At 43.3% G+C, this 22,001-nt stretch overlaps 1 protein-coding gene across 2 annotated transcripts in view; it reads right to left on the reverse strand.

The window, feature by feature from the left end:
- Positions 1-20,329, reverse strand: part of ARVCF (ARVCF delta catenin family member) — a 231,435-nt gene extending 211,106 nt beyond the window's left edge. For both annotated transcript variants that reach the window (XM_065417503.1, XM_065417502.1), the window contains exon 1: positions 20,114-20,329. In XM_065417503.1, the coding sequence (XP_065273575.1) occupies positions 20,114-20,329 (216 nt within the window). The remainder of the gene's footprint in view (positions 1-20,113) is intronic.
- Positions 20,330-22,001: the final 1,672 nt, after the last annotated feature.

Here is a 22,001-nt window from a genome sequence, read left to right on the forward strand (position 1 = left end):
ATCCACCACGCTAACAGCCAGTGGCCTGAACAATGGTAATTAGGGAAGAACTGCTAACTGCACTGCAGGGCACCAGGCCCCAAATTAGGGAGTGATCATGGAAAATAGGGACAGCCACCGACAGCCTCTGGAGCCAGCTACCAAACAGAGAATGAGAAATTAGGGTCACACTTAAATATTTTGCATTTTCAGAGCATGCGTTCTCACACAGCAAGCTTGCTTACCCTCACAGTTCCTCACACATCTCAGCCTCAATTCTAGAAAATGCTTCCAGTGTTACCAATAGGATTACCACCTTTGAAATGCAACCCCCCCACACACAAGCAATCCACCCCCACAACCCTAACCCCCAACCACAAGTCAACTCTGCAACTCCCCCCCCTTCAACAGCCACTTAGATTACCTAGAGAGATAACATATATAGGTAAGATTGATAACATTGCACATCTCTTCACTCTCCTGTGACTCAAACCCTTTCTCATACACATACTAATGGGCAGACAGCTGCTGTATTTTCAATAGTTTTGATCTGTTATTGCTTAAACTGCGGAAGTGGGAACACTGCAGCATCTTTAACTGGACACAGAAACTTCTGACATTAGATATCCTAGTGCATTGTGATAATAATGCAAATCTTTAGACCCGCGTTAAAAAAAAAAACTGGCCGGTTAAATTGTTTTTCTGGCAACTGGCACATCCATAAAAAAACTGGCCAAGCTGGTCAAATATTGGCCAAGTGGTAACCCTTGTTACCAACCTGTTAACTAACATCAATTGTAATCTAAAAATCAGAAAGAGGTGTCTCCCATAGTGATGTTGTAACTTCAGCTTTTCTCTTACTATCAAGAAATGTCAGTTTGAGCTGGACACGAGCTATGGGACAACTGCCTTTGGCTTTGCATTTTAGGGGCCAGAGAACTGAGCAGAACTATGTAGCTTAATTCTGATATTAGTAATTTTAAAATAAACATCACAAAGGCTCCTCTGGTTGACAGCAATGATAGATGCAGCGCAAAATTTCATCCCAATCTAAAACTCTTGTTATCTGTGTCACCCCAGTTTGCTCCAACAGGTGAGAAATGTTCAGAGTTCATCTAACAAGGAGCAGTTTAGATTAGAGGCAGGTTGGCGATGGGCTTTGAAAACATTCTTAAAGGTCATGGCAAGGCAAAAGAAGGAATGCATCTTACTAGCACAGGAGGGACAGGAAGAGACTCTTTCTTTAGTTAACTAAATAAAAGAGTTCAACTTCTGCTGAGGCCACCCTGGTGTAGAAAAGTGCCATTCATGTCAGACACGTGCAGGGATATGTGCCAGGGCCTGGGCCTTTATAATGTTTTCTTTTATTGAGTGTAAAGTCTATATTCATAGAGCATTGAAACAGCTACTCTTGCACAAAAGCCAACATAACTGAAAATTTCAGGCATGACCCTGGCAGCTCTGACTCAGTAAGCAGTCTCCCATGTTGTCAGATCTGAGATATTTTTGCAGGCCTTGTGATATTTGGTGTTTTTCTTAAAGCCCCAGCTCCTGGAGTCATGCTAGTATACAAGAATCTCAGTGTTTATTTAAAAAAAAAGTTTGCCTCATTTACTGTTCTGGAGAAAAGTTTGAAAATATGAATCCTAACAGCTCAAAAACCAGAAGGCAAATCAAAAACCCAAAATGTATTTCAGGTCTCATGATTTCTAAGCCAATCTCATGATGTTTTGAAGGCTTAGGTCATGATTTTTTGAACACCTAGGGTTGGCCAATACTGAGTCTGATCCTGAGAACAGTGGAACTACTCACTTGAAGAAGTGCTTGCAAAATTGGGCCCTTAAAGGACTCATTGTGAACTTTACATTTTTGGCAACAGGCTGCCTGTCCTTTGCCATCTCAGTGTTGATAGCTCACCTCTCTCATTCTAAGAGTTGCTTTTTGCCCCTATTCTTTCTTTCTACATTTCTCGGCACTTTATTTATTTTCTTTTTTAGGTACCACCTTTCTTCCGTCTGCAACCTTTTTTCTCTTTTAGAAATTAGAGGAAAAAATAGGAGATTTAAGCTCTATCCCAGTGCAGGATTTTCTTTAGTACTTTAAAGTCTGTCTAGGTTTTTTCCCAGGCTTGTATAAAATGACACAGACAAAGAGGTTTCAATCACTTGATCAGAGACTATATCACAATAAGATCTCACCATAATGTTTTCCCTGGCCTATCAAACACCAAATTGGGAAGATAGATGATGCCAGAGTTGCCGTTATGGAGGATAATGCTATGACAGGAACTGTTCATGGGAGAACAGTGGCAGAGGGAAATGGAATCACCAGAAACATACATAACTTAAAATTTCTGTGTGGCTTAATGTTGTGGCATGACATACAGTTTGAAATAAATGTTGTAAGCAAGATACTCCAAGGTGTTGACCTTGATATATCTGGAGCAATGGAACAACTGGACAAAGCAAAGTCATACCTACAGTCTTATCGATCAGATGAGGGATTTCAAAACGTTCTGAGGAGTGCACAGAAGTTGGCAGAGGAACTTCACACTGAAGCTATTTTCCCACCCATTCAAGAATACAAGAGTCACCAAAGAAGAAGACATTTTGACTACGAGGCACGGGATAATCCCATAAGAGACCCCAAACAACAATTTGAAGTCGAATTCTTTAATCAGGTGCTAGATTGTGCAATACAGTCAGTTGAAGAACATTTCGTGCAGCTCAAGGAACACAGCAGTATATTTGGGATGTTGTAGGATAGTCCAAAACTCCTCGCTATACCTGAAGAAGACCTACACCAGCAATGCAGGGCACTAGAGACAGTGTTGACACATGATGACACGCACAATATTGATGCGAGTGATTTAGGTGATGAACTGAAAGCCCTTTCAAGATACATTTCAGCAGGATCAACTCCAAAGGCTGTTCTGGAATATATGTGCACAAATAAGATGACCACTCTCTTTCCAAATGCTTTTGTTACTCTGTGCATACTTCTAACACTTCCTGTAACAGTTGACAGTGGAGAACACAGCTTTTCCAAGCTGAAGTTAATAAAAACACATCTACACTCCACAATGACACAGGAGAGGCTGGTCGGCCTTGCAACCATCTCAATAGAGCATGAGCTGGCCCAGACTGTGGACCTTCAGGAAGCAGTTCAAATCTTTGCAATCAAGAAGGCACGGAAAGCACCACTTTGATTATTCAAACAGATAAAAATGCCAGTGTTTACTATGCAGACAAGCAAAGTTACATTTGCTGTTCAGGCGTTTGAAAGTTAAGTGTTACTTAAAATTTTTGAACAAGGCATTTTAAGTTGTTAGTTCTCCTTTATTGGGGTAGATAGCAGAGCAGTACCATGAGAGGAGTAGAACAGGAAGAAGGCAGAATTGAGACCTTTCAAAGTTTTGGCCCAAGCGAGGGGGCATGGGGGGTGTCATTTGAGCTCCCCGCCTCACGTGCTAAAATGTTGTGGGCCAGCCCTGCTCGAGTCACAGCATATGACTTCAGTGACATGTAGATTCCAAAAAGCCAGCAAAGCAGGAGCTCCCAAAGCAGCTCAAGAACCCTGTTTCCCATACAGACAGAAACATCAGGGTTGCCTTCATAGCACTGAATACCAGTTAGCCTTTTTTCATTACTATAATGTCATGGATAAACTGCTTTCCTTTGTTCCATTTAATATATATAAAAAAGCAGCAAAGAGAGTCAGAATACTAAGTATTGGGGTATATTTGTGTGGGACATTGTGATGGATTTTTGTGGGATATCTTTAATTTGTCAAAATTCAAAGTTTCATTGGGAGAAGGTGGTTGGTTTGGTTTATTCATTTTCAAAATGCTAAAAGCAATTAGGCATGTTACTCGCTCCTGATCTAGTCTAAATTTCTTTTTATTAAAAAACAAAACCTGTTTTTGAATCATAAAGGCAAAGAAAAAAAGAACTATTTGAAACAATTCTCCGTTTTCTTTTTAAAAGAATCTTTTGAAAAGAGGGTTAAGGTTTCCTTGTGTGCTAAGTTTTAGTCCTGGGCAAACTGCATGCACTTCAGATATTCACACATGAAAATAGACTGGCAAAGGAAGAGAACAATTAATGGAAATTCAAAAGCCACCTTTAACTGTAATGGCCTAAAAACACCACTATGTCTTTGGCTAAAGATACATCTTCATTTTAAGTCCTGTTCCTAAAAAGCACTTAGGCAGCATTATGTAGCACTTTCCATCACCACAGCTATAGTTAAAAGAATATTTTGTTCAACCCAGCAATTTGGCAATTTAAAAAGGACAGAAGCTTTTTACCTGAATAAACTGTGCTATTTATTTTAAAATAAAGGCTGTAATTATACTTGGTACTCAGCCTCAGGCTGCGGATGGCCATCTTCAGGCCTGCTGGTGCGGGGAGGGCAAAGAGGGAAATTGCCCCAGGGCCCAGGTGATTTAAAAGGGCCCGAGAGCCCCGGACCCTTTTAAATCACCCAGGCGGACCTCAGGGCTCCTAGGCGCACGGGGGGTGGTGCCGGCGGTGGCGAAGTCAGCCAGCTGGGAACGTGGAAGCTCTGGCCGTGCCGGAAGAGCGCACCCAGCAGCACAGCTGGCAGCTCACTGGGCACCAGCGGTGCAGCCGGCAGCAGCTCGCTGGTCACCAGCCAGCGCAGGCACAGCACCGCCCAAATGTCAGGTGGACCTTTCTAGGGTTCTGCCCTGGGGGCCGGAATTGCTGTCGGCGGGCCTGGCCATCTTTGGCCATTCTGTTCTGAGTTACACCAGTGTAAATCCACTGACTTCAGTGAATTATTCCAGACTTGCAACAGTGAAACTAAGGGCTTGTCTTCACGAAGACGCTGTGACGTTGTGCAGTCTATATGGTTTTATAAAAACTTGATAATAAGTCAATATAATGTAACTGGGATAGTTTTAGAGAAAATATGGTAATAAGTGAATATAACGTAACTGGGATATGCTTCATGCAAAAGGTCTCTTGTAAGGTATCATTACAAAGCTTATAATCTACTGAGTATGATCATCTGATTTGTATAAATGTACCACTCTTGTATCTAAAACTAGAAATATAAAATGTAACTCTGAGGGCCTATTGTAATTATGTAAAGTGTGGGCCATTAATGATGGTTTGGAATCTTGATGACTCCCATTAACCAGGACCATTGTCTGCAGATGGTTGTGTTTACCTGTTAGTCTTCCTGTATATGTGTGTGCTGGCAAGTGGGCAATGAAGTCTTGCAGTGACATGTGATCATGTCACCTGAACTGGAATCCATCTTTAACCTGGTGCTTTTCCAGTGAGGGGGGGTGGAAACCCAGAGGGACAAAGGGTTCCCGCCTTATGCAAAAGATATATAAAGGGGTGGAAGAGAGCAAAGGGAGAGAGGAGCCATCATGAAGAATCCCCTAGCTACCACCTGAGCTGGAACAAGAGCTGTACCAGGGGAAAGAATTGTGCCCAGGCCTGGAAGGTGTCCAGTCTGAGAAAAACTTACTGAAGCATCTCTGAGGATGAGATTATCTGTATTTAGTTTGATTAGACATAGATTTGCGCATTTTATTTTATTTTGCTTGGTGACTTACTTTGTTCTGTCTGTTACTACTTGGAACCACTTAAATCCTATTTTCTGTATTTAATGAAATCACTTTTTATTTAGTAATTTACTCAGAGTATGTATTAATACCTGAGGGAGCAAACAACTGTGCATATCTCCCTATCAGTGTTATAGAGGGCGAACAATTTATGAGTTTGCCCTGCATAAGCTTTATGCAGGGTAAAACGGATTTATCTGGGTTTAGACCCCATTGGGAGTTGGGCATCTGAGTGCTAAAGACAAGCACACTACTGTGAGCTGTTTTCAGGTAAACTTGCAGCTTTGGGACAAGTGATTCAGACCCTGGGTCTGTGTTGGAGCCAGACGGGAGTGTCTGGCTCAGCAAGACAGGGTGCTGGAGTCCTGAGCTGGCAGGGAAAACAGAAGCAGGGGTAGTCTTTGCACATTAGGTGGCAGCTCCCAAGGGGGTTTCTGTGATCCAACCCGTCACAGTGGCGTAGTCGAGCATGATCTGTGCACAGCTGATTGCTTTGAGATACTGGTAGTGATTTTAAGTGAGTTTTAAGTGTGGTGGCTGGAGAACAGACAAAGTGGTTACTGGTTTGTTATTTTCTGTTTGCTTATTTCGGGAAAGGGAAGTAGGGACAGAAAAGGAAGCAAAATAAGTAAGAATGAAGATCAAAAGAAGCTAAAACTACACAAGTTGCAAATTGCCCAGAAAGACTGAACAATGGGCGCTGGGAATGTCTCTGTTAACTAAGAAGCCCCTGAGCTGAGTGCATCTCAGTTTCAGTGAACTGCAGATGGGTGTGGCCCAACCTCTGTCTGTGCTGAAGCTGACTGGAGTGTCTAATTTAGCAAGACAGGAGTGGAGGGGTGCCTGTTCTGGCAGGAGGGTGTTCTCTGTGGTATCCCAGCTCATCGAGTGGTGGTCTCAAGGGAAGACAAATGGAAACTGATGTACAATTTGCCTGGGAAAAGGCTGACCTGGAAAAAGAAAAGGCTGCCCACCAACCTGGACTTAAGAGACAAAGCAATTAAGACCCAGAAGCATGACCTGGCTGTAATGGAGCGGAAGAGGTGCACAGAGACATGTATCCTGGAGCTGGAAGTTGGGGTCCTGGTGACTGCTGCGGTGGGAACAAACCCCAAGGACTCTAGCTGGAAGCAAACCCAACCTGAGTGAAAGGGGGGGGATTTTGCTGGCCAGCGAAAGGTCCCTCATAGCTGGTAGCTGTGAGCCTACATTTCCACTTTCTGGTTCTCAAGCACAATTCTACAAAGTTCAGGCTGGGATGCTGAGGGGGAAAGGTTTAAATCCTGACAATAACTTGTTTGCATTGGATCTCTCTTAATTTCATGAAAACATGTTATTAATTTGCGCCCTGATCATGCAGGCAGATGTGCCCACAGAATGTCTCACTGAAGCCAGTGGGGCTCTGTAAGGATCTGCCATTGCAGATCCACCTGCAGGATCAAGACCATGTTTTGTAGAGACTTCAAACAAACAAACAAACCAACCCTTGAATTTAGAATCCAAACTATCAGTCTTTCTTTTAAAACAGCAAGAAACACGCCCTCCCTCCCCAAAACCAAACCCTCCTGTCCAGTTGAGCACACACTCTTAACCACTTACTAGACTGCTGGATCCCCAGGTGTGTTAAGCCCTCAGAATCTGAAGGAAATCCAGGCACTGCTGCTATCTTAGGGCCTCTCCTTGGCTGCAGATTTTCTCTATGGCATCTCCTCCAGAGAGTTGCAACCATACAGCCCCCTGCCAGGCCCTTAAACCCAGGGTTGACTCTCAGACTTTCCTTGTAGCTTAAATGCTTCCTCTCCTCGAACTCCAGCAGTGTGGTGTTCTGGGTTCACAGGTTAACTCCTCAGGCTCACAGGGATAAAACACATGGACACTTTGCACAGGATTCTAACAGCATTAGTCTTTACTTAATCACACATGAAATACACAGATCTATACAAAAATAATAAACTCTGCATGCATTTTCCCTGCTGTACTCACCACTCCACAGCATTCTTTGTCTTGGGATTAGAGTTGTCTGGGCCATCCAGAGTCCTTCTGCTGCAGTGCATGGCTTGTTTTGTGAAACATGGAACCTTTAGACCCCGTCCCCAGTTTGTCTTCTCGGACCTTGACCGGTCTTTTCCCTTCCTCTCTCCTGCCCAAAAAATTCCTTTTATGGCTCTGAATCTTCCCCCCTGAGTCCTTTTTAAAAATCACCACACTGATGTCTTTGTTCTGCTACTAGTGACTTTCCATTACATGTAAATGACTTTCCACTAATGCTTCAGCTAATCCATTGTCATTCAATTGTTTCCACCTAGATAGGCAGCCATTAAATTCTAGCAACTCACTGTTGTCCCACGTCTGGCAGAGACACAATACAGCCCTGTTAACCAATGGTGGATTCCACATTTATAAAGAGGCATTCAGTGATACAACAATTTTTATAGTAACAACTTCATATTATCAGCCAGAATAAATAATTTGTATAGCCAGTTTTCTGAAATCTTCACATCTCCGATTTGGTTCAGTTCTGCTGTCTTGAAAGCTCAAAAAGTACCTATATTCTGAAAGAAGTTTGTAAATGAAATTGAGGGTTACAACTAACATAGCTGAATTACTGAATCTGTTGCTAGTCTGGGTCATCTTACTAAAAGTGATGTCATGCTTATGGGTTAGATTCTGCTCTTAGGCCAGGTCTACACTACAGACCTATATCAGTATAACTACGTCACTCGGGATGTGAAAAATCGACACCCCTGAGCGACATCGTTATACTGACCTAACCCCGCCCCGGGTAGGCAGAGTTACGTCGACAGGAGAGCTACCGCGTCTCAGAGAGGTGGATTAACTATGTCAATGGGAGAAGCTCTCCCGTCAGTGTAATAGCGTCTGTGACGGGTTGGATCACAGAAACCCCCTTGGGAGCTGCCACCTAATGTGCAAAGACTACCCCTGCTTCTGTTTTCCCTGCCAGCTCAGGACTCCAGCACCCTGTCTTGCTGAGGAAGACACTCCCGTCTGGCTCCAACACAGACCCAGGGTCTGAATCACTTGTCCCAAAGCTGCAAGTTTACCTGAAAACAGCTCACAGTAGTGTGCTTGTCTTTAGCACTCAGATGCCCAACTCCCAATGGGGTCTAAACCCAGATAAATCTGTTTTACCCTGCATAAAGCTTAAATTTAGTTACTAACTTTTTTAGTTTAAAATACTTTCTCCAGAAGCAACCTACTATTAAAAATTCATACAGTGACTTGACTCAATACAGGCCATGCTCACACTCTGATGCCCATAATTCTCAGCAGGTAATGCACTTGATCCTAATGAGTTGCTCCTGCAAGGTGCTGAGTGCTCTCAACTCCAGCTGACTTCAGTAGAACTTAAAGTTTTCATACTGGTAACCTCCGTGCAGAAGGCTTTTTATATGTCATGCGCTCTGTCCAATGGGTCAAGGTCCCTCTGAAATCAATGATAACACTCCCATTGATTTTTTGGACATGCATTTTCACCATCTGACTTCTTGCATTAATTTAGAGCCCATTCCTGTGGGGCTAGATTCTGCCCTGTGCACTGTCAGGACTGCAAAAAGGATTATAAAAGAGCCATGCAATCTTTGGGGTCCCCAGGAGGAATTCTAACGGACTCAGAGGGCCCCAGGGAGTACACACCAGCACACCTGTCGCACCACCTTTGGCCTTGTGATGACCTCATCCCATTTCAGACACTACCAGCAGTGGTGCCCTAGGAGGAAGCAGGCATTATAAACCCTGTTGGGATTCTGGCTAGTCCCAGTAGAGGGGCAGAGAGTGCGACTTTCCTGTGCATCCATGCAAGAGGTGATCAAAATCTGATCCAGATAATTTCCTGAAAAGTCAATGAGATGCCTCTCATGAGTAACAGCTGAAGGATCAGCCCCTACATTTTTAGGGTGTCAGCTGAGTTTAGACTAGGACTAAACCCACACTGGAAAATTCTATCACATTTGACAGTCTGCTCAATACCAGCGATAATGCAGTCAGCATGGAATAAATATCCCTGGGCCCCTCCTAAAGTGGGAGTTATGGCACTGAAAGAGGGAAATAGCAGCACTCTGTAGAGCAGTTGGAAACCAACAGTGATCTTGTTTGCACCTCAACTTACCTGTGAGGAAAGAATGCATGTCACTTTCCACTACTGTCAATCCCTTAATATGAGCACAAATATTTTAGTCCCAGGGAAAGAAAAGCATAAACTTCCCTACAGCTAAGGGGCCCTGTGGACAGTAGCTAAATAGAATGAAACTTGACACACCAGGCAAAAAGGGGACTGCTTGCCCTCTGCATTGGGAGGGGAGGGGTGGAAGGAGCAGAAGACTCCTCGGGTACTCAAGCAAAGCCGCAGTTTAGATCAGGCTACATTTTTTTTCCACTGCTGTACTACCTGTAATTATATGTGCATTTCTAATACATCTATCACCTATTATATCAAGACGACAGAGCTGGCCCCTAAATTTCAACTGGCAAATTCTACAAACCTATACTACTCTAGTTTAGGGCAGAGAATCTTAGGAGATATGCTTTGTTGCCTTTATCAGAGGAATTGATTAATCTCTGTAATTGGGAAACAAAGCAAAAAAGTGATCCAATAGCTTACTGAATCTATCAAGAATCCTACATGCTATTTGGGTCAGCAAAATCAATGGGCTTGATGTTACACAGGTGTAACACTACTGATTTAACTGGTGGCTTTTTTCTCAGAAAACATCTGCATTAATTTCTTCTTGTAGCTTTGCATTTCTGCTGTGTGCTCTGCTGTACTTTTCAGCTTATCATTTGCTTGAACCCCAGCCGCACTTCCTCAAAGGAATGTCACTTTTGGCAAGAGCTTGTGTTCCACCACTCCACCACAAAGGCACCGCAGTATTAATATGGAACAGAAAAATGCTGACACTCGATTACCAACACAAAATACAGCAGACAGCAAACTTCCTTATAAAAAAATAAATTAAAAAATCCACACTTGCTTATTTTTAATTTCTCTGTTTCAGCTGGTTCCAGAAAAATAAGTGATCAGAATTTTAAACATGAAACATTCCGTAGCTTTGTTTTCGCAGGTTGGTTTTTCTTGAACAGCCAGATGCACGTTTGCACAGTGGAAAAAGGTTGAAGTGGGGGGCCTTCCCTGGCGCAGCCACCTCTGAGGAATACCTGGGCTGTGGTGACCCCGCCCGTTCCCTGAGGCCCTCCCATGCACCACCTGCTCCTGTTGCCGTCACTTGCCTACCTGCACTCCACCTCCCCCCCGCCTTGCAGGTCCCCACGCTGCTTGCCGCGTCGCTTCTCCTACAGACAGGGGAGTGAGGAGGGATGTTGCGAGCAAGCAGCAGGCGTGGGGGTCTGGTGGGGGAGTGAGGCGACTTGGCTGGGCACTGGGGCTGCTGGCTTGGATGCGGGGGAGGTGCGCCGGCTCTAGTGTTTGGCATTCGGGTGGGTGCCAGCTTGGCCTCGTGCAGGGGGAGTGGCCTAGCATGGCGCTCAGCCTGGCACTGGGGGGTTGGCCCGGAGTGGGCAAGCTGGGGCTCCTCTGGTTGGGGGGGGCCTCAGGGCTCCTCCTGTTATGGGCGGGTGGGTTGCGGGGTTCGGCATGCGGGGAGGTAGGACCTCAGGCAGAAGGGGCGGGGCTGGCTGGCTAGCCTCCCCAAAGTGGGGGTTCACCCACCGCCTATGGCTCCCACCCACCAGTGGGCCCCATGGATCAGCTCCTTCCCCCCCTCCACTCCACCCCACCCCTAGCACCTCCTGCCCGCTGGTGATCAGCTGTTCAGGAGTGCAGGCGGCAATGTGGGAGAAGGGGAGGAGTGGGGGCAAGAAGAGGTGAGGGAGGGGGCAGAATGGGGTGGGAAGAGGTGGAGCGGGGTGGGAAGAGGCGGGGTGGTGGCTTGAGGGAAGAGGTGGCGTGTAGGCGGGGCATGGCGCACAGCAGAGGTCGAGCATCCCCCAGAAAGTCAGTGCCTCTGCAGGCCACTGCGAAGGTGGAGCAGCCACGGGTTGGAGATCCTCAGCAGAGACAAAGCTGCTATGTCATGCCTGGCAATGAGTCAACCCATTCATAGAGCCCTACGTGAAATAGTTACATCTGTATGGAAACTGTACAGACTTGGCGTTAGTGACTCTCTAATAACCCTTCACAAACAGGATCATCACAAATTCTGCTTCAGAGAAATGCTTCATTCAGTTAGTGATGTCTAAAAGAGTAAATTACTCTGTGCTCTACAACAAAAGTTACAAACAAGAGGCTCAGTCCTATCCTCAAATGTATGGGCATGCAATGGTACTAATGCATTTGCAAACTGCTCAGTGGTGCTGATTTTACAAGACAGGCATATAGATGCTCATCATTGGCCTAAGTGCAGGATCAGGCACTTAGATGAACAAAAGCAAGAATAAAATCAGATGTGAGAGTTAAGTAGTAACTTAAGTGTAATGTGATTGGATGCAATTTGCTCTGATACACTACTTAAATTAGAGGGATGCTTTCAAAATGGTGCACAAGGATTAGTTTCCTAACTCCCATCAATAGCAAGAGCCACACAGCAAATCCTAGAGCATTTCTTTGAAGATGTAACTCATTGCCCATCTTTGCACCTCTTCCCTGGGTGTTGGGTTTTTACATGGTGTGATCACAACCCCAAAAGTTTACAAGATGAAATAAATCTTTGAAGCTGTGGAGCTGCTGGACTAACACCGAGCCAGACAAGAGTTTAAGGTTATTTGATCAAAATGTGAAAAACCCAGTGTTTGTATTTTGTGTTACTCTGCCACTCCACTCAGGGGGAAAACAGCCATTGAAAACAAAATCAATGTACTAATTGTATGTATAGTTTCCAATCCTAGGTCTCCTAAGAGCTCATCATGAACAAAACACATACTGGGAGGAATAGGTATAGAATCACCACACAAGCTCCTCTACACCCACTGTTCAGTCAATATTCAGTCCTTAGCAATGTATGCCAATGTATGCCAACACTAAATCCAGTTTTCCTTCCCCAAGGGAGCTATTATTTCCCATGAAAGAGTACTCCATAAAGCACAGCAGAGATCTACAGAACTCACAGTAATAACACCATCAGTTTAAACAGCAAGAATGCAAATGGGTGACAGAGCATTAACATTCTAAGACACAATGCGCCTCACAGTAAATTCATGCCCACATTTCTTTTAATACCAGGTTTTGTAATTCTATATATTATATATGCACATTCCATGTTGGGTATAAGCTACCTGCCAGTGCCCTAGCCAACTGTTAAAGAAAATTCTAAGCTCTATTTGTAGAGAATTCATGAAATAAAGATTTAAAGAATGGGAAATCAAGGTCAAAGCCATGAAATGCAGTGAATAGTTTAATTCAGTAGGTTATTTTGTCAATTTTAAATCTTTTCAGACTCCATTTTAATGGTCTCAATCCGAAGTGCAGGAGGGACAGTCCTGTGGGTAAGGCACAGGACACAGAGTTAAAAAGATCTGTGAACTACTGCACGTTATGCCACAGACTCTCTGTAAAACCTTGGGCAAGTCACTTAGTTTTCATGTGTCATTTTTCCAATCTGTAAAACAGGGATACTTGCTTACCTTGCATGAGCAGGAAAACACTTTCAAATCCTCGTATAGCACTACAAGATCACTGGAAAGAAGACTGGAGAAATCAAAGTACTGTTGTGTTGTATTCATTGGGATAAGCTAGCCTAACTGAGAAAATGGTGCTGTATTTTTGTTATGAGGTATTAACATGAATGGAAATTGTCAGTGTATTGATAGGGGCAGGAGCCTTTGAATGTTAACATTTTTGGTCAGATCTCCAGTTGATGTGAATTGCCATAGCTTCATTGAAGTTAATGCTAATTTACACCAGCTAAGGATCTGGCCTTTTATTGCAATAAGTTTCACGTGTGTGAGCTGTTTTTATTAAAAAGAATGTTCTTTAATATTAAAATATAATGTGCTCTGAATGGTTAGCCATGATCCAATGACAATATTGCTGCTCTTTGCAGTTCAGGGTGCTATAGTAAAGATCCTAACACATGTGCACTTTCCTATCTTTTCTCTATCATACCACTCCTCACAGGAGGAACTAAGTTGAAGTTTGATTTGAAACAAAGTGAAATAAAAGCAGGCAGATTAAATAAAATCCCTCACACATGAAGGGTTTTAAGGTTTATCGAGCTTATAAAAAAATCACATCATCATTGGAGTCTTTAACATTTGTGAAAGAAACAAGATACACTCTATTCATAAATGCCATACTTAAAAGGTTATTGTGCTATGTCTGCATTGGTAAAAGGATAAAATGGCCAAATCCATCTGTGCTGCCAGTACTCTGACAGCTTTGGACATCAAACGACAGAGTCACCTTTTTACATTCTTGTCTTCTACAGCAACATGTAGGGAAGCAAACAAGGATGCATGGACAGCTGGCTCTGCTCATTTGAGGGCAACTGAATTTCAGTTTCAGTAACATATAGCCAGGGCCAGCCAAATAGCTTCTAGTCCCCAAAGCTACAGAAGAATACACTGACCTGACTGGAGCTAGAGGTGGTATGGGTTTTAGCAAGAATTTCTATTAACAGAATGAACACTGTAAGCTTAATATGCACTTAAACTGTACATTATTAGCGTGTTATAGGGCAGGAAAGGTTTCCTACGCCATTTTTAAGGGTGGCTGTGATGCTGGCAGACCAGGTGACAGCTCATGCCAAAGCCCCTAAAGACTGAACACAGACAAATGCATAGCTGGAAACCAGTCTGGGTTACCTGTGTGTTAGTATTGTTAAAACAGGTATTCGATTTATAAAAATGGGTTTAGTGTTTAGACTCTATGAAATGCTTGTAAATTGCTGCATGCATTAATTTCACTTACAAAATCTGTATCCCAGATTAAAAGGTAATATTTAAGTGTTTGCTCTGTGACTGTGAAAGTTTTGCTCTGATACTATAAACCCCCCTGTCAGGGGGGAAGCATTAACAAGTGTGAAATACTATAGCGATGGTCTAGATAGGGCTGGGCAAACTTTTTGGCCCGAGGGCCACATCTGGGTATAAAAATTGTATGGCAGGCCATGAATGCTCACAAAATTGGGGGTTGGGGTGTTGGAGGGGGTGAAGGCTCTGGCTGGGGGTGTGGGCTCTGGGGTGGGGCCAGAAATGAGGAGTTCATAGTGTGGGAGGGGGCTCCAGGCTGGGGCAGGGGGCTGGGGTGCAGGGGGGGCTCTGGTTGGGGGTGTGGGCTCTGGGGTAGAGCTGGGGATGAGGGGTTTGGGGTGAAGGAGGGTGCTCTGGGCTGGAACTGAGGGGTTCGGAGGACAGGAGGGGTATCAGGGCTAGGGCAGGGGGTTGGAGCACGGGGAGGGGGCCTCAGGGGTGCAGGCTCTGGGTTGCGCTTACCTCAAGCAGTTCCCGGAAGCAGCAGCATATCCCTCCTCCGGCTCCTATGCGGAGGCGTGACCAGGTGGCTCTGCGCGCTGCCCTGTCTGCAGGTGCCTCACCTGCAGCTCCCTTTGGCTGAGGTTCCTGGACAATGGGAGCTGTGGGGGGTGGCGCTTGGGGCTGGGGCAGCTGGCAGAGAGCCCCCCTGGCTGCCCCTACGCATAGAAGCTGGAGAGGGGACATGCCGCTGCTTCCGGGAGCCGCACGACTAGCCCCTGACCCTGATCCCCGGCTGGAGTGCTGGAATGGGGCAAGCCCCTGATACCGCTCCCCGGTGGGAGCTCGAGGGCTGTATTAAAAGGCCTGACGGGCCGGATGCGGCCCACGGGGCATAGTTTGCTCACCTCTGGTCTAGATAATACTTAGTCCTGCCATAAGTGCAGGGGACTGGACTAGATGACCTCTCAAGGTCCCTTCCAGTCCTATGATTCTATGATAAGTTTACCACAAGAGGTGTCATCTCCTGCCCAACAAAAGAAGGCCCATAGACACCAGACAAGCCATGTATAACATCAGTGGACAAAAGACTTTGTGTGCACAAACCATTGTCCCATCATCTTGAGCTCTAGGGGAATGGAATAAAAGTCCCTAAGAAACTGTTATCTCTATGATGCTTGAACTCTGAGGGGCAAAGATTTATAAGTAAAAGCAAGGGATCCCTGACTGTTTAGCTTGGGTTAGCACTAAAGAACATATAGAGCTTGCATATCACAGCAGCTTCTATCATCTTTTGAAACCTAACACTGCAACTCATTTGTGTGAGTATGCTAACCTGCTTTAACCATATAAATAACTCTTATTTCTTTTCCATAGTTAATAAACCTTTAATTAGTTTATTGGCTACAGGTCTTGTTTTTGTCTTGAGATCCGAGTTGCAACTGACCTGGGTAAGTGACCGGTCCTTTGGGAATGGGAGCAACCTGAATATTGTTGTGTTTTTTGGTGTAAGGGACCATCTATCACAGGGGCAAGCTTGCCAGGGTGGCAAGACAGACCAGAGTGCTCACGATCTGCCAGTGTGCTCTTGTTTTGACAGCTCTTGGCATCTAAAGTGGTCTAGGTGGTCTACAGGGCCCTTTTTCCAACAGCATCTAGGGAGGCGATTACAGCTTCCTCTTATGACTGTTGCCCCTGCCACTGTGATCATGGCTTTCTGGATTTCTAGAATGGATTATTGCAATGCCCTCTACATGAAGCTTCCTTTGGAGACAACTTGGAAGAGACACATGGTATAAAATGCATTTACCCAGGTTTGTTTAGCAGCATTAACTACATGGAACTTGTTACTCCTCTCTCCAGGAATCACACTTGCCAGCAGAGCTGGCTGCCCACATGGAGTTAGTTAATCATCCCCCAACCAAGGAGAGTAGCACACAGCCTCTGCACACCCAGGAACTTTGGCAGGCGTGCTGCCTCCAACAAAGGACTGTGCAAGCCAAGCACAACTGAGTCCCCTCAGTTTTTCCTCAGGCAAAACTCACTGAAGTCAATGGGAGTTACAACTGTTTATCAGATCTCAGGGGGGTCATAGCATGGTAATATTATTTAAGCAGATCTTTCCCTTCATAGTATTTCATAGGATTCGGTTCTGTGGACAAAAAGACTTCAAGCATCATTCCAGACCTTTCCAATTAACATGTGAACAAACCTTTTCTGCAGCATTTACAGTGGGAGAGGTGGTGAAATGACTTCCCTGGACAGCAAAACAGATATTTTTAAAAGCTTTCAGCAAACCCCCCTCCCCATGTTTCCCCCCATTTAAATAGCTACACTTAAGTAAAAATCTTTTTGCAATTAGAGTGCATCTCTGACATCATTTGCCCATTTGACATTTCCTGGTGGCGGTTAAGAGATGATGTACACAGCTAAATAATGCCTGAAGCATATGCAGCAAACGTAGACAAATGGAGTACAATTTGCTTGTGCTGTTTGTGCGCTCCAAGCTCACGCTGAACAGACAGAATGACATAAGATTATTTTTCTTTCCATTTAGTGAAATGGCTAGCTGAGCTTCTTGCAGCCTAGAATAAGAAGACGCTGTTGAGATAACGAAGGAGCTTAAGGTTGGTGTAAAAATTTAAAAAAAGGAGTGCAGCTGACAAGGTATCTAGAATGAATTAGAAACAACATTTGCATAAGTCCTTGATTTTGTTTTTAAAGGACTTCAGGAAACTGTTACAATTCTGGCACATTGCCTCTGTCCTCTTCCTTTTACTAAATTTTTTTTTGTTTTTTTAAAAAGAAAGAAAGAAAGAAAGAAAGAAAGAAAGAAAGAAAGAAAGAAAGAAAGAAAGAAAATTAAGCTAAGAATGACATCTGGGAGAAGCTTGGGAGTGTGTTAAGGAAAAGCACAGAGTGATGCTGCTGCAGGCACACAGCAAATCTTTACCTACTAATACTTCACTGAGCAAGTCTCTTGGCCAGTGTCCACCCCAACAGTCAGACAAGACAGAAGCCCTGGTCACAAGGGTCATTACAGATTATATGGCACTTTCCAAAAGAACAGGGTTGTTAATCCTCATTTCTTGCCCAAATTCCAGATGGGATAATTAGATTCTGTATATAATTCCCTTTGTAGTTTCAAATGGAAAAACTCTAATATTAGCTACAACGTTATGTTATATTATATGAACATAAGAATGGCCATACTGGGTCAGTCCAATGGTCCATCCAGCCCAGTATCCTGCCTTCCAACAGCAGCCAGTGCCAGATGCTTCAGAGGGAATGAACTGAACAAAGTAATTTATCAAGTGATCAATCCCGTCGTCCAGTCCCAGCTTCTGGCAGAGGTTTAAGGACATCCAAAGCATGGGGTGGTGTCCCTGATCATTTTGGCTAATAGTCATTGATGGACCTATTCTCCATTAATTTATCTAATTCTGTTTTGAACCCAGTTATACTTTTGGTTTTCACTACGTCCCCTGGCATTGAGTTCCACACGTTGATTCGGTGTTGTGAGAAGTAGTACTTCCTTATGATTATTTTAAACCTGCTGCCTATTACTTTCTTTGGGTGACCTCTGGTTCTTATGTTATGAGAAGGAATAAATAATACTTCCTTATTCACTTTCTCCACACCATTCATGATTTTATAGACTATCACATCTCCCCTCAGTTGTCTCTTTTTCAAGATGAATAAGCCCAGTCTTTTTAATCTCTCCTCATATGGAAGCTGTTTCATACCCTTAATCATTTTTGTTGCCCTTCTCTGTACCTTTTCCAGTTCTAATATATCTTTTTTGAGATTGTTCAGTACAGAGATCTGCCACCCACCAATGAACTACAGCCATTCAGAAATGGTTGCCTTTCAGTGATGAGTGACAGATCCCTATATACTATATAGCATATAGCCTGTAAAGTGCAGGGTGTACCCTTCATGATGAAAGGCACAGTGAAAGTAAAGCTACTGCATTTGCAATCTTTAAATATTCTGTATGAGGCTGAAGGGGCAAATTTCACCCCTGGTTTAAACTCTATTAAGGTCAGTGCTGTTGCACCAGGGATTAATTTGGCCTTCACTGTTTTCATGTATTTTACATAAACGTTAACCACGCATTATTATGAATTCCTAATTGTGCACCTTTAGCTAATTAAAAATTTTATTTCAAAGACAGTAGCATTTTTTCTATATAAACTACCTCAAAAAGCTGAACACTAATGATTTACAAATGAAGCATTTCATGTCTAGCCCCCAGAGAGGCCAAGGACTGAACACACATGTAGACTGAACTCTGGTTTCACTTATACAGGCGGTCCCTTCCAAAAGAAGGATAACTTAGGGCTTGGTTACATCAATCCTTCTATTGATTTTAATAGGAGTTGATTGGGCTTTAAAACATGGCAGTGCAGGAAAGCTCATACTGTACCTGATCTAGCACCTTTCACAAAGACACTCAGAAAAGCGGAGGTGCAGATGTACCATTCTTCTAAAATGTATGCAGCATCCCCCTCTACTGGCTAATCATCAGGATAACAACTTACAACTGCTAACAGCTAATGGAGTTACTCCTTTAGCCCAAGCAGTAAAGGTCAGTTCTTTGCTGCTGAATGTCCTAACTGAAAACAGATGGTAAGGATAATTAAACAGTGACTAGAGGGAGTAACATGGCAGCCATTTTTTTACAGCTGCCTTTCACAAAATAAATTCCTCTACATCTACCCACTGAATTTGTAAGCTACCGAACACCCAGACAGAACTCTCTGACTTGGACAGCTTCCATGAAATACTGCCCACCAAAAATGTATTAGCATAAAGCTGTTTTGACATCACATGAACCCTACTCATGTACCAATCAATGCAAGCGTCTGGTATGATTGAGGCAAGCTCTAAAGTCCCTAGCAGATCAGGGTTTCATTATGGATCAGAACCTTCCCAGTACTACCGTTGCTGCTGCATTATTTGCCACAGGCTTCCAAATAATTTGCTAGTTTAAAGAATCAGTTAGAAATACAACCAGTTTGTCATTTCACATTAAGGAGCAAGAAGGAGGCAAAACTATGGCTCGGATTTATAAACAGACACACATACAGGACAAGTTGCTGCCACGCGGTTGCCAGGGGCTGACCAAAGTCCTTCATTTGAATAAACACTGTGTGCCAAATCCTGAAGTCCTTACTCAAGGAGTAGGCTTGCAGTCCTTAACAGAGGAAATCCACCATCTTCACCCAGTCCCTGTTCTATCAAACTCCAGTTGACTTCAAAAGAAAATTTTACTTGATAAGGGACATCATGGTTTGGCCCCATACTTTTAAAGGTATAGTGATAGTTCCACACATGTAGCAAACACATAGCTATAAGAGCTGGTGTGAAGGTCTTTATTGGGATTTAATTATCAGGGAGCTATCATTTTTAGGAAGCATCCTTAGGGGTAAAAAGAGATGAGAGTAACATTTTATCCTAGGTGCTATAATCCATGCTACCTCAATCAATCAAACAAATATGCTGAGTTCAGTATTTTTCTGTTCTGTAATACACACTATGGAATGAAATGCTGATGACAAATAAGTTGGAAGAGGCTCTTTTCTTTCTGGAATGGGATATTCTGGGATGTGTGAATTCTAGTGACAGGTAAGATAAGCAGGCTGTTACCTGCAGGACAAGTTGCTGCCACGCGGTTGCCAGGGGCTGACCATTGCCAATGTTGCACATGCTCATTCGTTCTGAGGGCTGATTAGCACGTTCAAGCTGCAAGGAGACATTGCGTCGCTCTTCTTCAAGTGCACGGGTGAGCCGCTCGAAACGAGCCTCTTGCTCTTTAACAGATGCCAAAATGCTGGCAGCAGACCTGATATCATAATCATCCATGATTGTTCTCAAATGTTCCTGCCTGTTAACTGACCAGGGCAAATGGAAAGGGTTAGGTAAAGGGGCGGGAGGGCACAGGTCAGAGGTTAAGAATAAAAAGCACATGTTAATTACTCTATTAAATAGCATTCACTCTAAGACGCAAACTCCAATTGCTCTTTGAAAAGACTTCATTTCCATCCATTGATTTGATTTTAAATTAAAAAGTAATTACCCCAAGGCTTCCCTGTTTAAAAAAAAATGCTCACCTTAGATACAATTGTTATTTAATTCCTTTGATCTTTCTTTTAAAACTTATGTCTCAAGAGATTTTCATGACTCTTGCAAAACTAATTTCACTGTGCAAATAATAATGTACTTTAAAAAGGATATAAAGATAATATTACTTTCCTCTTTTTTGCTCGAAGAACTTATTCTTTATAACTATTCATCTGGCATCTTTGTCTTTCACAGCAAGGATGATAATAGTTAAGGCTTTCAGAGTGAAGCTTCATGCTTCTGGACAACAAATGCTACACCCTTATTGGTTTTATACTTCATTTGTCCTAGCAACGTCACTAATTGGGTACACATTTTGAAGGATCCTTGTAAATTTAGCAAGTTGGACGAAAATATGTTCATGCTATAATGAGAGAAAGGGGTGGCAAATTATAATACAGAACATGCTTTTTAAATGCAGAATGCACAATTACAGATGAAGCTTCTTTAAGCCATGATTTCAGCACCTTCTCTTAGATTGTATTACCAGAGTATTTGCATGCATGATAACCAATGAGAATTTTCACACACAGCAGTCAGTCATGCAGCTGCTTGCTACTAATGTAAATGAGGAAAAACAAAAGGACACTTTCCATGGAAAATGTACAGGTTTGCTTGTCTCCACATGTTGGAAAAACACAGCAAATCAATCAAGTTTCTTTTGAGATGTCTCTGCACTGACTATGTCATTTTTAAGATGTTCTCCATATTAAGCCCTCTCAGCATGTGTGTAATGAATGAAGCTCAACTTCCCACTGACCTTGCAAATGTATAAAGTTAATGGGGAGTCAAAATATTTTGATATAAGAATTATGAACATTATGTAAAGATGCATGGTGGTTTCAATTCAATCTCTTTACTGAAACTAAACTATAATGAGTAAACTATTTACAGTATCTGGAACTCAAGTGCTCACAAGGCAATATTCTCTGCTTTCCCCACAATTCAAGCAAGTTTCCGGTCTTGTCAGAAGCTACAATACATAAAAAAATTCTTAATGTGTCCTTTCAAAGGGCTTTATTCCATTTCTATGTGACTCAGAGGGTATAGTTACCTGCTCAGCCTATAAGCCAGTAGTTCCTTTTGTTGTCTATCTACAAAAAACCCACCATGTACTCTTGCAGACCTGCAACTTATTGTTAACTCCTAAGGAGTAGCCCAAGATGCTTTTCTGTATGGAAAAGCGAAGGAATTAGGCGCTCTTCTTCAGTCTTGCCTGAAAAGCAGAAGACCTCTACTGTCACCATAACAAGTCTAATTTCCTTCAGTGGCTTGTTTCTTCTTTTTCGGCATTTCACAATAGAATCTTCATGGTATTTTGTAGACTTTGGGCTGGATTGTGCTTTCAAGGCATAACCCTGCAGTAGTGAGGTGTGAAGGGGCTCAAGTTGCAGCTGGAACCATGGAAGGAATT

This window comes from Emys orbicularis, chromosome 16, assembly GCF_028017835.1.
Source record: "Emys orbicularis isolate rEmyOrb1 chromosome 16, rEmyOrb1.hap1, whole genome shotgun sequence".
NCBI classification, from domain to species: domain Eukaryota; kingdom Metazoa; phylum Chordata; order Testudines; family Emydidae; genus Emys; species Emys orbicularis.